This window comes from Gopherus evgoodei, chromosome 1 (genome assembly GCF_007399415.2).
Source record: "Gopherus evgoodei ecotype Sinaloan lineage chromosome 1, rGopEvg1_v1.p, whole genome shotgun sequence".
Lineage (NCBI taxonomy): Eukaryota > Metazoa > Chordata > Testudines > Testudinidae > Gopherus > Gopherus evgoodei.
Window position 1 is genome coordinate 17,627,304 of NC_044322.1, and position 16,358 is coordinate 17,643,661.

Consider the following 16,358-nt stretch of genomic DNA (forward strand, 5'->3'; position numbering starts at 1 on the left):
TTTCCTCCAGCAGCTCTATCATGACAATAAAAAAAAGTTGATCAATTTTGTTCTTTTTTTAACCATATTGACCTAACTATGGCCGCTGATCTGGAGATATATATTGTCATCAAATTTCAAATAGTTGTGTGTGAGGATAAAGGCACAGAGCTCAGCAGCGAGTTGTGCTGTGGCATCATCAGGGATACTGTTCCTGACAGCTTGTATTCCATCTGTGTGTGGGATGTTCGTGTAGAGAGCCTCAGATATTAGGAATGGCAATATACAAAAACCTGTAGGAGAACACTTCAACCTCCCTGGCCACACTATAGCAGACCTTAAGCTGGTCATCCTGCAGCAAAAAAACTTCAGGACCAGACTACAAAGAGAAACTGCTGAGCTTCAGTTCATCTGCAAATTTGACATCAGCAGCTCAGGATTAAACAAAGACTGTGAATGGCTTGCCAGTTACAAAACCAGTTTCTCCTCCCTTGGTTTTCACACCCTCAACTGCTAGAACAGGGTCCCATCCTCCCTGATTGAATTAACCTCATTATCTCTAGCTTGCTTGCATATATATACCTGCCCCTGGAAATTTCCACTACATGCATCTGATGAAGTGGGTATTCACCCACGAAAGCTCATGCTCCAAAACGTCTGTTAGTCTATAAGGTGCCATAGGATTCTTTGCCATTCTTGGAAAAGGATCCCCAGCTGTGGCAAACCTGAACAAATCAGGACTGTTTTCAGAACACAGTAGGAAACCTCCTATTGCACATAGTGCATCCTTCAATTATGAGGCCTCCAGAACACATCATCATGCTGAGGTGATGGAAGCTTTAAACAAGTAATAACAGCTGGATAAAGTGGTGGAGTGTAGGCTTCTATACAGGATTTTTTGTGCAACTCTTCCTTCTGTGTTTGGTACTTAGCTACTGTGGTGACAGGTGCCTTTTGGTAGGGTTCAGAGGGAATTAAATTCAGAAGGAATGGTTAATTATCTAAGCAAACTTTAAACCTGAATTAATAGCATTTTTGTAAATATAGTCACTAATTAATTAGTAAAACAACTGTGAGAAAGATTTTTCAATTTAGTAGAAGAATTATTTTTAGATGTTTCTCCCTCTATTCAAGAGCAGGCCTAGGTGCATATAACTCTTCCCTTATTAAGTAATCTGGCACTCATTCCTCTTAAAATCTACACAACTGTCCCATTCATATCTGGATTAACTGGACAGCTGGAAGTCTCCACCTTTTACAGTTTTTTCAAGGAAGTACTTACTGCGATAGCAATGCTCCTAGCATAGTGCAAAAAAGGGATGCATCCATGTTAAGGGTTGGTAATAAATTTACTGTGATGTTTTAACCATTAGATTTTCTTGTACCATTAATTATACGGCAAATCAGTCTTACATACACGGTGGGTGAAGAGCAAGATTTCTATATATTTGTGTTGCTACTTCAGATTTGAAGTTCTAGAGACAAAGATCTGAGCAACACACAACTACATGAGTTTTCTTTCTTCATGATGTTGAGTCTCCTGAAATATAGCTTTAAGTATTTCCTTAACAGTCATCCAATAAAACTCTTCTGCCTCAGTAAGGACATTAAAAAAGGGGAGACGCTAAAGAGGAGTTCTCGGAGTTATGGAAAGATGAATACCTGAGGGAGAATTTAGTAAGTAATGGAAGATGAACAAGGAACCTGGTGACTACTTCATTCAATACATACTAAATGTATGGAGTAAGTCATCAAGGGGCTAGGTGAAGAAGAAAAGGGTAGAGATGACGTTTAAGAGCCATAGTTGATTTTCCTGCAGAAAAATGGAATTGAGTGATTCAGCGAAGAACAAAGAGGAACTGATAATTAAGCCTACTTAACATGTTTAGGCCAAGTGACATATTGCTCCTAGAATGCTTTATGTTTACAGCTACCTCATAATAAAAGTAACAAGCAAACCATGTTTATGGCAAATTAAGTAACAGGAAATTTCACTAACCATTCCATATCCCATCATTCCTGTTGGTGTTGTAGCAGGATAGGCCATTACAGGTGGTGCCTAACACAGAAAAGAGATAACACTGAACTGTATGGAAGACTGACTGAGTTGCATACAAGATAATAAATTGCCTTTAAGTGTAAAACGGAGCACTGACTAGACAGCATGTTACTAATATAGCAAAAAAAGATCAACTGACACCTATTAGCATTTGTAGGTTTCTGTTAAAGTTGATCTGATTTCAGATCAATTGCAATACTTATGCTCAAGGTTTCTAGAAAGACTTGACATATGTATAAATTACAGACAAGAGCAAATCTGTTAGGGTTTGACTCTCAGTAATCTAAAGAGCCACCTAGAGATATCCGAGTCTTCAGTCCAAAGAATGTATAGAGATCTAAATATGTATGTTTTGTACTTAATAGGAAATTCAGGAAATATTTACATATAGTATACACAAATAAAATCAATATGATTATATGACAAAAGTGAATACTGCCCGAATCCTATGAAGTATAAAACTTACTACTTATTTTACTGAAGTAAACTGTGCCCAGGTAATTCTAAAAATGGAACCAAATATAAAGGCTAGTTACTGCAGTTATAGTAAAAACATCAGAAGTTCTCTCTTTCCAAACTAGGCTACATACACACTAAAGATTTTAAGGGAGTTTCCATTCCCTTAGCACTAACACAGCTGCGCCAGTCCTAGCAGTGGCAGTTCTAATGCTGGCTGGCTTTCAGTGTTTTACCAGCTTGCTGTCTAACCCAATTCATAGTAGGTCTAGGTGACATGATAACACAGTTCAATGCTGGTCACTGGTGGAGCTGCACCTGTGCTAGAGCAATGATAAGAGGTAGCCCTAAAATCCCAATGCAGACACTGTCCCACAGTATTTACAAGTGGGTACAGAACATTGATCTGCTACTCTAAAATGAGTCTCTTTTCAACTGTTAGAAATACCCTAGTTATTACAATGCATTAAAACATGGTAAATCACAACCAATACCATTCAGTCTATATAAATTAACATTACATGACAGCTATTGTGAAGTGGAAGAATGAGACTGGCATCCCTGCTCTAGGCTTTATCTCTGTCAACAGTAAACTGATCGTATATCCCCTACTGTTTAAAAAATGCAATGCACATATAAAGTCCCTCTGATACCTCTTAGAAAGCAGGAGGCAGCAAAAGATATATTCTGTTCAAAAGCAATTCTGCATACTTATATATTCCTTCGTCTTTCCACTTTCCCATGCTCCTGACCCTATTTATTAGGGCAGACTTTTGCACGGAGACAAGAACTTTGTCTAAGAACATTATCTAGTTGAGTACTTATCAAGTACCAATAGACTGTGATATCTAGGGATCTTTATCTGCTCCACCTCCTGTTAATCCCTCACTTGCAATTATTAATGCTCTGCTTGTGACATCCCAGTTCTTCCCTGTGGAAATTATAATTCATGACACTACAGAAGATTGAACCAGACAAACTCCAAGATCATGCTTTCATGCATGTTTCTTATATTACAAAGATTTTATTAGGGAAGAGACTCTCAAGGAAAGTGGTGGAATAATTGTTACTTGTGACATTCAGAACTACACTGGCGAAAGATGATATATTGTAGGGAACAATATTCCACAGGCAGGTAATTTCACCCTCACAACATAACCCCAGAAGTGTGATACAAGGAGGACTATTTCTGAATAGAACATTAATTTTTTTGAGGTATCAGCTGCTCTTTAATATGCACCAGCCAATGGTAATTAGCATTCTAGTAGCTATTAGAACAAGTTTCAGTTTAAAGAATTACCTAGATTGTACAGTAACTATCTAAATATTATTCAGTTCAAAAAGCTTTGAACATTCTTTAAATCATTCACATTATATGTATGTGTACACATACATACACACACAAATGCGCTCTCTCTCTCTCTCGCTCTCTCTCTCTCTATATATATCTATAGAGTGCTCCAGTACAAACTTTACATCCTCCACTGTTAAAATTATCCCATAATGAAAACTGAATAAAAGGGAAAGACCAATATTGTTGAAATACAAAAAAAGATTATCTGTGAGTAAGACTGCATTCCTCCAAGAAAACAATGCACAAGTTATGGTTTGCCCTTTATAAACTTAATCAGGAGCTGGGATTTTCTCTTAGTTTATTTGAACATATATGACATATTGGTCTCTCCCTACTTGAAAAGAAGAACTACAATAAAAGTGAATAAAGTGCCAATTATAACAGAAGGCTGTGAGATTCATGCAATTATTCAAACACACACAACTTATCTTCAAACTTAACCAGATGCATTAAAGGCACCACAGACACAGACCCAGCTATCTGGCAGCACATGGCAGAGTTTTAAGTAAGGAAAAAAAAATCTCAGTATTTCCCATGCCATCATTCGAGTCAAGAGCCTGCAGAACACCCACAAGATTTGTATATGCTAAGAAAAGCTCAAATCTTCTGCACACCAAAGATCTTAATATGAGAGATATGTAATAGCAGGAAGGTTATAAGACTCTGCTACAGCAGTGGTTAATATAGCATGCCAATTGATTGCAAAAAGGCTGTTGGTTTTTTTCACTTACGTATTGTGGAAAATGCATGCCATTCTGTATTTCCCAGGGGAGAACAATTACATAATGCAATAATACTGGATTAGAAACAAGTACTTACACAACAGAATATACACAGATAGCATTTTAGTTCACAAGTATACTTAATGTCTGCCCTAAAATAAAAATTCTTGTACTTCAAGTCATTGAACAAATCTTTTAAGTGACACTGTCAAGGTTGATGGGTTTCATACCTGTTTGTATAATCCATTTATTTTTGTGTGCACTTATTTTCCAAAAACATTCTTCCTTGTTTTCAAAAGTTTATCAAACAGCAGCACAGCGCTACAATAAATAGACTAATGGACAAAGTGGAGAAGAATTTGATGAACAAACCAATTTCCTCCTCCTAAGTTTTTTCTGACAATTTAATAATGAGCAAAAGGTTTCGTATAAAACAAGATGCCTTGACAGTGTCTTTAAATATTAATATAAGAACTGATTAGAAATGGAATGATATGTTACAAAATGCATATAAAGATATCATATATTTTGCTATGACAACAATTAAGTATTTTCAAGCACATGAGAAAAATCCAATTGCTAGTAAGTCATTCAGGTAGTAGGTGAGTACTACAGAAACTGTAATATCCACAACCACTTTCACCTGCATACAAGATCTGAGTTGGCAGCTGCCACCCAAAATGAGAGCAGGTAGATGACCTGAAGAGAGAGATTGTTTCTCTTTCCAAATCTGTAACAAATCATGTGTTTCATTGTTAAATCACAAAATTGTTGAATACTGTTTGATATAATAGCTCAAAACACTTGTTTTGTTATGTTTACTATGCTTGTATACTATTCTCCAGTTTGTGGTAAAAGGGAGAGTAGAATTTACACACGCAGGTCCCACCAACATAAGTGGGAGCTGCTCAAGTATATCCTTCCCTCCCTCTCTCAACACATACATTAATGGATGGGAGAACAAACCACTTTGGCAAAAACACGTGATCCACAATACATGCTATCTGTAATGGAGTTGTAAACTAGAGAAAAATCAGATTGGTCACTGAAGGTGTTAAGTGGAGACGTATTAAAAGCAAGCGCACATTTCAGAGTGTGACTGTACTAGTTGTACACATTTCTAAGGCACCTATCCCTGTAACATCACTTCCCACACCCTTGGGTAGCAGAAAATGCACTACTTCCTGTCTCAAGTCACAGAGCAGGCTCAGTGTTGTGACATACAGCAGTGGTTCTTAGAAAGTCCGTGGAGCCCTAGGCTAAGGGGTCCATGATAGGTAGTGGTTACCACAGAACAGTGGTTTTCAACCTAGCGGTCTGCAGACTTGTCTAAAATTTTCAGTGGGGTCCATGCTGCCATTTGAACAGGTTTAAAACCAATGACATACAGCTTCACCACACAGTACTATATTTCAAGAGCAAGTATATTTCCACACTTCCAAACAGCATTCAGAATGAAGAGTAGCCCCAACCATCACCACTATTTCCAAAAGGTCAGGTTATCCTACTCAATAATTACTACGGGTTTGATGCTCTACAACCTAAGTTTCTGCCCTAACAATACTTTTAGTTTACAGTATAAATTCACACTCGTGTTATAGAATAAGTCACATATAAGTCTGTGAGTCTGCCACAGAGGTCATGGAAGACAGTCAGCAGGTACGACTGACTTCAGGGCCATTGGAGCATCTTGGGTGGTCCTGGGCCACTCCCACCCACCCCCCAGCAGCAGTGGCAGCAGTCCCAGACTGCTGCCCCTGGAGCGGGCGTGAGGTCTCCCAGGCCTGTCCCAGTACCAGTGGGTAAGCTGGAGCCCCCACTTCAGAGCAGGGAGTGCCCCAAAGTCCCCTTCCCCTCCATACCAGCAGGCAACTCCCCTCCCCCTCCAGAGCAGCAGTTGTGCTCCTGGAGCCCCCCAGAACACCCAAGACTTAGTCAGGAGTATACAGTACAAGTCATGGATAGGTCACGAGGCCGTGAATTTTTTATTTTTTTTTTTAATTGCCTGTGACCTGTCCATGACTTTTACTAAATTTACCCATGGCTAAATCTTAGCCTTAGTCATATGCAATGAAACAGCATATCTGATAAAGGAGAAATAATCTAAATGAAGTTGGCCATTCAGTTACTGTTACTATAGCAATATACATTCTCAACCTGACCATTTATTATTCAAATAATTTTCATAACCTATCCACTGTAATTACTCATCATCTCCACACCTCTATAAAGCATGTTTGCCTACATTTTAAGTTACATAGATTCACTACTTCAGAATCTTCATTCACTTACAATTGTTGGAGCATTCCATGCAGTTGTGGGTGCAACCTTGGGCTGCCAGTTAGAACCACCAGTTAACTTCTTTTCGCCTGGCTGAGTCCAATTGACATCACTTCAAATAAAAATTTTTAAAAAATGTTAGATAACAGATTCTTTGCACCATCCTTAGATACAGTACATTAGTCAAATAAGCTCCGTCTTTCCACAAGGTGAAAATCTACATTAATACTGATCCCTTAAGAGCTTAGCATTAACTCCTTAAGAGCCTAATCACCAAATCAAGTTGTACAGTCACAGTAAACATGGTCTGGACTAGGGAAAACAAACATCAGATTCAGCTAACAGAAGCTCGCTAAGATTGACCTAAACTCAACTACTTTTCTTAGCCTAGATGCACTGTAATACTATTAGCTCAATTATTGCAGGTCAAATTATAACGTGGGCAGGAGCAAATGTGTACAAATTCCTGGATGGTTTCAAGGCTAGAACAGACTACGCCACAGCAGCCCTAACTGGATTGACAGGATTCTGTTCTTTGCAGTGGTGCTGGAGTTGCTGAGGCTAATTGTGCTTGATGTTAAATACAACATCAAAGCTGATCACAATTATTCCAGATCAGGAGTTCACTTTCCTCCTACTGGCCCATCACACCCCAGATTTCTTAAACTTCATGAGATACTACACACAGCTAAATTTACTTCAGATGTTTAGAAATGGGATGAGTTGAGGTCTTTTAAGGAGCTGCTAGTTATTGTAGGCATGCATTGTAATACTAACAACCATACTGAATGACCAATAAACTACGTATTTTATGAAGTTTATTCACTAAATAAGAGCAACAGGCATCAGGGTCCAGACCAATTAACACAGTAACAGCAACAGGATTTAGACAAACTCTAATCCGAGCGTTGTTGCTGCTGCCCTGCTCCCACCCCAAAAGTAGCTGTGGGTCAAGTCACTTCACCTAGGTTTCAGTTTTCTCCTCTGTAAAATAGAGATAATACAGATTTCCTCAGAGATCCTGTAAAGATTAGTATGCACAAAGTGGTTATGATCATGAAGTGCTAAATACTATCAAGAATAAGCCGTTAGAAATTCAAGAAATTTTCCAAGTTTGATTAAAAACAAAACACTCACTTTTTAGTAGTTCCATTTCCAATGCCCAAATCTGCCACAAAATGGGAAAAACATTACTGAAATAGCCTGTTCATTTTATACAATCACACAAACTTATCTTAAGATTTCCAACAAATACTTACTGCCTACGAGGTTGGCTAAGGATGAATCCAGATCATCTGATACTAACTTGTTAGGTGGCAGCTTGGCAACGAGAAGATTCTGGTTTTGAGAGGTCACTGTTGGTTTTAGGAGTCCACCTAATTCATCAAAGCCTTAAAATGATAAAATAAATAAAGCAGGCCTTAAACTTGAGGCTTCCATGAAGATCAGATTACACATTTACACCAAGGGGGAAGGGTGTAAGGAGTCCAACAAAACATTGGCTAAAAATATGGAAGACTGAATCAAGTGTTGCACAAAACTACAGTATAGAAAGTGAATAAAGCCATTATACCTCAACTGCAAACAGGGATATTAATGGCACAGAAGAATAGCTGCTTTGAGACTGATCCTTCAAACCCTATGTGTGAGAAACTCCTACTGAATGCAGTGCAAATTCCAAGTATGGAAGGTTTTCAGGATAGCATCCATAGTTTTAAAGGTAAAAACTCCTCTAAATTTTCCTGTTGCAGAAAAAATTGTTTTTTAAAAAAGGCATAGGAATGCTAACTTAAAGGTGCATAAAAGATTTAACTACTAAGTGCTCAAAAGAATTAAAGGTACTCAGTATAAATCCAATTTCTCTGTTAAGTGTGTACCAGCTGGCTTTGGTAATTTGCTATCTTGATCTTAAAGTGATCATGCCCTAAAAAATATTAAGATCCAAATTATTTAAACACAAATAAAAAAAATCAGAAAACAAAACAGATTTGAAAGCTTAGGTTAACTGTTAACCTTCGGTTAATTAATAAGAGGGAAGGTCCTCATGGATCAGAAACCGTTAAAAGGTAGGAAACGGTCACTTTCACAGTGGAGAGAGGTAAATAGCAGGGATCCCCAAGGATCTGTAATTTGACCAATGCTGTTCAACGTATTCATAAATGAACTGGAAAAAGGAGTGAACAGTGAGGAGGCAAAGATTGCAGTCAATACAAAATTACTCAAGACAGTTAAGTCAAAAGCGGATTGCAAAGGGCTCTCACAAAACTGGGTGACTGGGAAACAAAATGGCAGGTGAAATTCAGTGTTGATAAATGCAAAGCAATGCACACTGGAAAACAATCCCAACTATACATAAAAAGAGAGAGGGTCCAAATCAAGAATGAAATCTTGGCATCATCATGGATAGCTCTCTGAAAACATCTGCTCAATGTGCAGCAGCAGTCAAAAAAAAGCTAAGAATATTAGGAATCATTAGGAAAGGGATAAATAAGAAGACAGAAAATATAATGCCACTATTAACTCCACAGTACATCCACACCTTGACTGCTGCATACAGTTCTGGTTGCCCCAACTTAAAAAAGATACATTAGAATTGGAAAAAGTACAGGAACAAAAATAATTAGGAATATGGAAGAGCTTCCATATGAGGAAAGATTAAAAAGAGATTTTTCATCTTAGAAAAGAGACAACCAAGGGGGGGTTATGATACAGGTCTATAAAATCATGAATGGTGGGAAAAAGTGAATAAGCAAGTGTTATTTACCCCTTCAGATAGCACAAGAACAAGTGGTCACCCAATGAAATTAAAAGGCAGCAGGTTTAAAATAAATGTAAAAAAGTACTTCTTCATATAGTGTAGTCAGCCTGTGGAACTTGTTGCCAGGGGAAGCTGTGAAGGCCAAAAGTATAACCAGATTCAAAAAGAATTCGGTAAATTCATGGAGGATAGGTCCATCAAAGGCTATTGGGATGCAACCCCAATCTCTGGGTGTCCTTAAACTTCTGACTGCCAGAAGCTGGGACTGGATAACAGGGGATGCCTCATTTGATAATTGTCCTGTTCCGTTAATTTCTACTGAAGTATCTGGCATCATCCACTGTTGGAAGATAGGATACTGGGCTAGACAGACGATTGGTTTGACCCAGTATGGTCATTATGTTAAACAGTGTAGAAAAATGCCTTTTAATTTCACAGCACTATGCAGTGAAGACAGAATTTAACTTTGTAGTTCATGGCATATTAGATTCAATTATATAGCCTTTTGATCTGGTAAGTAACTAAGGCCAGTTCTGCAAATATTTATGCATGTGCTGAACTTGGTGCTTAGTCCCACTGAAGCAGTAAAAAATAACCTGTGTGAAGTTACTTGCACGCATAAGCACTGGGGAGCTGGAGCCAGTTCGCACCGGTTCACGTGAACTGGTTATTAAATTCTGAAGCAGCTTTAGAACTGGTTGTTAAGCTGCTTCCCTGCGAGGGGGTGCTGCGGCTTTGGTGGGCTCTGTTCGGGAAGTGATGTAATTCCTACTTCAGCCGCCGGGGGCACTGAGGGAGCCATGTGAGCCACCCCCTGACCCTGTTGTTCCCGTTGCTGCATGGTGGATCCCCGGCTGCTCTGCTGCTCAGGCTGCTCCAAGCTGCTCTCCCAGTGAGTACCCACCACCCTCCCATGCCCCCACCCTGTTCACTCCAGCCCTGCACCCCCTGTCCTGCCCGCAGCCAGCCCCCACCACGCCCTGCACCGCCCGCAGCCAGCCACCTCCATGCCCACCCCCCCTGCAGCCGGCCCCCGCCATGCCCACCCCCCCCGCCCTGCACTGCCCGCAGCCAGCCCCCGCACTGCCCGCAGCCAGCCCCACCACACCTCCTGCCACAGCCAGGCCATGCCACAGCCCCTGCCCTGTCTCCAGCCAACCCCTGCTGCATCCCATTGCGGCCCTGCCTGAAGCCAGTCAACCCCACACCCCCTTGCCTCCAACCAACCCCACACCCTCCTGTCTCCAGCTAGCCCTGCCCCATGCCCCTGTCTGCAGCCGGCCCCACATCCACTGGTGCCCTGCAGTTCCCAGGGCAGTAACCCTGCACACCTGCTTCAATGAGGGGGGTAGGGAGAAGCTGGGACCCACACATGTGCACACCCTAGTGTGACCAGACAGTAAGTGTGAAAAATCGGGACAGAGGGTGGGGGGTAATAGGAGCCTATATAAGAAAAAAAAACCATCTGGCCACCCTAGCACACCCCCCAGGGAGTGGCAAGGACCCACATATGTGAAATGGAGCTCATTTCTAGTTCAGGCCCATCTTTTAAAAAAAGAACTTTAGGTGGGGTTAACATACAGCCATATTTTCCCAGACATGATGGGCTTTTTGGTTCTTAAATCGCTGTCCAGGAGAAATTTTTAAATTTAAAAAATTCCTCCCAGGAAAATACAGACGTATGGTAACCCTATTGGTACAAAAAAATACATACTGTGGCATATCCCTTAAATCAGAACTTTTTATAGGGAACCAGTTAAGATTTTGGCAGCTCATCACTGTGCGTAAGTGTTTGCAGGATCAGAGTCTAAATAAAAGGAGCGATTCTAAATATTATAGAGCAATCCCTATAAAAATATTCAGTAGAAAGGAGCAGCCCTTTAATTAGCAAAATACAAAAAAGACACACAATGTGAAAGATGCTGCTATTGCAAGTTTAATTCCACTTTGCTTTCACCAGCTGGAGTCTCTTCATAGCAATCTGCATTTGTTCATACCAGAAACAAACGTCCCTAGCCTCTGTTTGCCAGAAACTGGGAATGGACAACAGGAAATGGATCACTTAGTGACTACCTGTTCTGTTAATTCCTTCTGGGGCACTTGGCACTGGCCACTGCCAGAAGACAGGATACTGGAGTAAATGGACCTTTGGGCTGACCAAGTATGGTCATTCTTAAGAAATCTACCTTCCACAGATGTCCAAAGATTAAAGCACATTTGTTGCCTACATTGATATTAATGAAAGCCTCTCTTACCACCAGAATCTACGACGACATTAGAAGATTTGTTTCCAAACACAGACTCAAAGTCAACATTAAGGCCAGCCACGGGCTGTGGTTGAGCAACAGGAGAAGCAGTGAACCCTGAACAAAATATAAAGAGTACAAATGATTATATAGCAATTGTTCCACAACTCCACTTTGTCTGAAAGAGGATATACCAAGCCATGTATATAGATTTGAGTATTATCCAATAGTTTCAATGACTGAATGAGTGAGTGTATGGAAAAAACCTCTTAAGGCCCAGATCACTCCCTGAAGTAGAAATGCACACAGGAAAGTATCTGGGTAGTGGTTTGCTCCAAGTAGTGTTTTCCAAATCCATTTTCCCTCCCTTAAAAGGGGCTGCTTTTTCTTTTTCATCTCCAACAGATTCCCAGGAGGCAAGGTCAGCAATATACAGGCACAAAATCCCAAGACACTAACTTTTTTTTGGCGATACTTAGGGCATGTCTGCATTAGAGGCACTACAGCAGTACAGCTGCACTGCCATAATGTAGAAATGCTTTCCTACATCAATGGAAGGGGCTTTTCTGTATGTAGGTAATCCAACTCCACAAACAGCGGTACGTAGGTGGATGGAAGAATTCTATCAACCTAGATACATGTACACCAGGGGTTAAATCAGCTTAACTATGGGGCTCAAAGATGTGAATTTTTCACAATCCCGAGCAACATAGTTAGGTCCATCTAAAATTTTTAGTGTAGATTAAGACTAAATATACAGCCTTTTCTTACCCAATACTCACAGCTGTGCCACCACCACACCTTCACATAAACGGAAAGTGGGTGGGTAGAGAAGCCTCCTCAAGCTTAACCCTGTGCATATAATTTCCCTGCCAAATTCTCCCATGTCTCTATGCTAACAGGGGGAGTGCGACTACTTACCAGCATGGTTTTATTGCAGCAAAATCACATTCCTAGGGCAGATGTCTCACCAATGTACAAACAAAGACAATCTACTATGAGACAACTGATAATAGAAGCTACTTAGACACTGTTACTACCAATATTTTTATGTCTGTTCTGTTATTTGATACAATTCTATGTGGAAAACAGTAGTAGTATGTCTAGTAGTTAAGGCAGGGGGCTAGGAGTCAGACAAACTCTAATTGCAGTTCTTTCACTAACTGTGGCCTTGTCAGAAGCTATACCACCTCATTTTCTGTGCCTCTGCAGAACAAAAAGGCAGTCACTATCTCACAAGTTGCAAGAATTATTTAATGTTTGTATACCACCACTTTTGAAGTTTAATATACTATTAAGTACTAGGTAATAAGTGGAAGTTTATGACCCAGTTCATTATATTAAATATAGGAACATAAAACCAAAATTAATACTGAGTTTTATTTGAAGTGTATATTGCAACCGTTGCCATTTTACATTGGTAGATAAATAAGATAACTATTACATGAAAGGCTCCATAAAAATATTTAGCATTTTAAAACTTGTTTCACTGACAAGTGTAACAGTAGCAGCTCTGCTTTTTATACCACAGAGTCAAGGAATGGAGATTAGACAAGATCAAGTTTACCTAGGAATAAAAGTATCTTAATCAAAAGAAACAATTGATAAAAGATCATACTTTTTTCCCCCCACTTTTCTTACTTCTGTTAAAATTTATCTGTTTATCTACAGTGAAAAACTATTTCACCTCAACAAAATTAGTGTTTAAAGTTGTTTAACCTTGACAAAATATAAAGTTCTTGGAGAAATAAAATTTGTTACCAGTCACACCATTTTAGCTGCCTTAAAGGAATACACAGTTAAGACGAAGCAAAAGCACCAGTAAAGAGCTAAAGAACTGCTAGAGAGCTAATTTTTATTACAAAGCAACTTTAAACACTGAGTTTATGGCAAGACAAGGGAAGTGAGTGCATTTCAGAGATTTCAAATTTTAGTGACAAATCCATCTGGCAGAATACAATGGGCTCTTAAAACAATCTTTTCAGAAACAGAAAGATTGATTTAAATAAAGTCTATGCTTTTACTTTAGAAAATGACTCTGCTTCTGCAAAACAAGTGTCCTGCTCTCATGCTTTAGGATTTTTCATCTGTAAGAAACAAATGAAGAGAACAGCATTAGGGACTTATCAATTGCTAACTGTGGAGTGGGGGAGGTCAGTTTTACCCTTGGGTTTCTGCCATCAAGCCAGTCAATTACTCAGCCATAAGTTTATTTTGAAGATTTCAGCAAGTGAGGAGGGAAAATCCCAACTTGAAATCCTTAAGGGAGTTTGTGTTTAGCAAAAAAATAATCCCGCTGGGAAGATAAGAAAACAGGAGTTAGCAAGAATCAGTGATTCTGCATGTTTTTCTTGATAGAGAGTAAGCTTTTTGCTTTGCATTGCTTTTTCATTAACCTTGAAACGTGCATGGAAGAATTCGAATTAAATGGATGGGGGACTGCATCCTGGGAAGCAGTGACTCTGACAAAGATTTGGGGGCCAGAAGGGATAATCAGCTGAATGTGACCTCCCAATGTGATGCTGCAGTCTGGAGAGCTAACGTGATCATTGGATGGATAAACAGGGGAACCTTGACTAGGAGTAGAAAGGCTATTTTACTTCTGTATTTGCCACTAGCTGCTGGAATACAAATCAAGTAGGACACTGATAAATGGAGAAGATTTAGAGAAGAGCCAGAAGAATAAAGATTAGAAAACATGCCTTATAGTGATAGAACTCAAGGAGTTCAATCTATTTACCTTAACAAAGGAATGTTAAGGGATGACTTGATCACAGTCTATAAGTATCTACACTAGGAATAAACAGGCTCTTCAGAGTAGCAGAAAAAGGTACAATACGATCCAATGGTCGGAAGTTGAAGCTAGACAAATTCAGACTAGAAATAAGGCATACATTTTAAACAGAGTAATTAACCACTGGAACAATTTACCAAGGGCTATGGTGAGTTCTCCATCACTGGCAATTTTTAAATCAAGATTGATTTTTTTTTTAAAAATATATTCTAGGAATTATTTTGGGGAAGCTGTATGGCCTTTGGTACACAGGTGGTCAGATGAGATGATACAATGGTCCATTCTGGCCTTGGAATCTATTAGTATCTCTAACTTTAGCAATTCTTGTATACTTCACTGAAAGGCAATTTTGACACGACTTCAAACAACTCCTCTGAAAATCACAGAAGACACTCCTAAAACAGCAACAGGGCCCATAATGCAAAGCCACACCAGATAGCCAGTGACTGACAACCTATCTAATGACTATACTATAGACACACTATAATGTCATTGCTGGGGTCGTACAAGTATCAGCGTGCTGTATTGACACATTACAACCCTGCAAGTGGAGAAACCAATAATTTCACACGAGGGATGTCCTTAAACAGCGGACTCACCTAGCACAAAGGGGCTCTACAACAGAAGCAGAGATAAAGAACGAGGGAAACAGGAAGGTATGCCAGCAAATAAACCAGTCAGCAGAACACAAAAAGATCCCCTAACTAAATTTTGTAATCTTTTCCTCATCCACCTTAGAGGATGGGGTAGGGTAAGATCACTTATGAATAGGGCCCTGTGTAAATACATTTTTTTTAGAAAACATTGTAAATGGAAAAGTATTAAATTTCATAGAGTTGTACACAATGAGTTTTACAACTATATTTAATCAAATTTGCAACTAAAATTAGCAGCAAACACAAACACATACAGTTCACTAAATGTTTACTTCTGTCACATGCATACAGCAGTTTAGTCTTCCACACAAACTTGTAAGATTCATTCCATCCTTGAAATTGACTACGGTCATTTTTTCATATTTAAAGACTGTTGTAGACATTCTTTTTAAGAAATGGCATTTTCACAATACCTCTGCTCTCTGTGAAATCATGATTTACACAGGGCCCTGCTTAAGAACAAACAAAATTAGAGCCTGCTGTCACAGCTGTTTTCAGTGTAGGATGAAGCAGTGGTAGAATATTAGAATGGTGTCCTTGAAACAGAGGAGTTATTTATTGCACATTAGTGCTTAAAAGAAACATTTAAAACATAAGGTCCTGTCAGTCACTTGTCTATCTGTATGATGCATTTAAGGTAAGCAATGAAATATGAGTAATTGGAAATTTTTAGCCAATGTATAAAAACAATGCAGTTTTGTCAGTCAACTAATGCACCAAGAGGTTTTCCCTCTTCTAGGCACGTATCAAATTAATTCAAGTGGCTATGTCTGTGATAAAACCATATCACATTACCTACCTCCAAATAGACCAGCTACAGTAGAGGGCTCATTGCGGAAATGGGAAGCATTAGGATAAGCTTGAGGGTCACAAAATGAATCTGGTAAGTCACATCACAGAACAGAAAGAGCAGAGAAAGAATAGGGAGAGTTACAGAAAAAAGAACCAAAACATACTATTTAGTTTGTCAAATACTTTGAACTGAGATTAAAAAAACTAAACTTGTGTATACTCTAATCATAAAATGGAACCAAAGGAGGCAACCTAATATATC

General features: G+C 39.3%; 1 protein-coding gene across 12 annotated transcripts in view; it reads right to left on the reverse strand.

The window, feature by feature from the left end:
* Positions 1-16,358, reverse strand: part of PICALM (phosphatidylinositol binding clathrin assembly protein) — a 129,357-nt gene that overhangs the window by 30,329 nt on the left and 82,670 nt on the right. For 4 of the 12 annotated variants that reach the window (XM_030558738.1, XM_030558791.1, XM_030558753.1 and 1 more), the window contains 7 exons: positions 16,104-16,184; positions 11,864-11,971; positions 8,110-8,241; positions 7,988-8,018; positions 6,863-6,962; positions 4,580-4,603; positions 1,979-2,038 (listed from right to left, as the gene is read on the reverse strand). In XM_030558738.1, coding sequence (XP_030414598.1) covers positions 1,979-2,038; positions 4,580-4,603; positions 6,863-6,962; positions 7,988-8,018; positions 8,110-8,241; positions 11,864-11,971; positions 16,104-16,184 — 536 coding nt within the window. The other 8 variants (XM_030558781.1, XM_030558807.1, XM_030558743.1 and 5 more) reach the window with 8 other exon arrangements.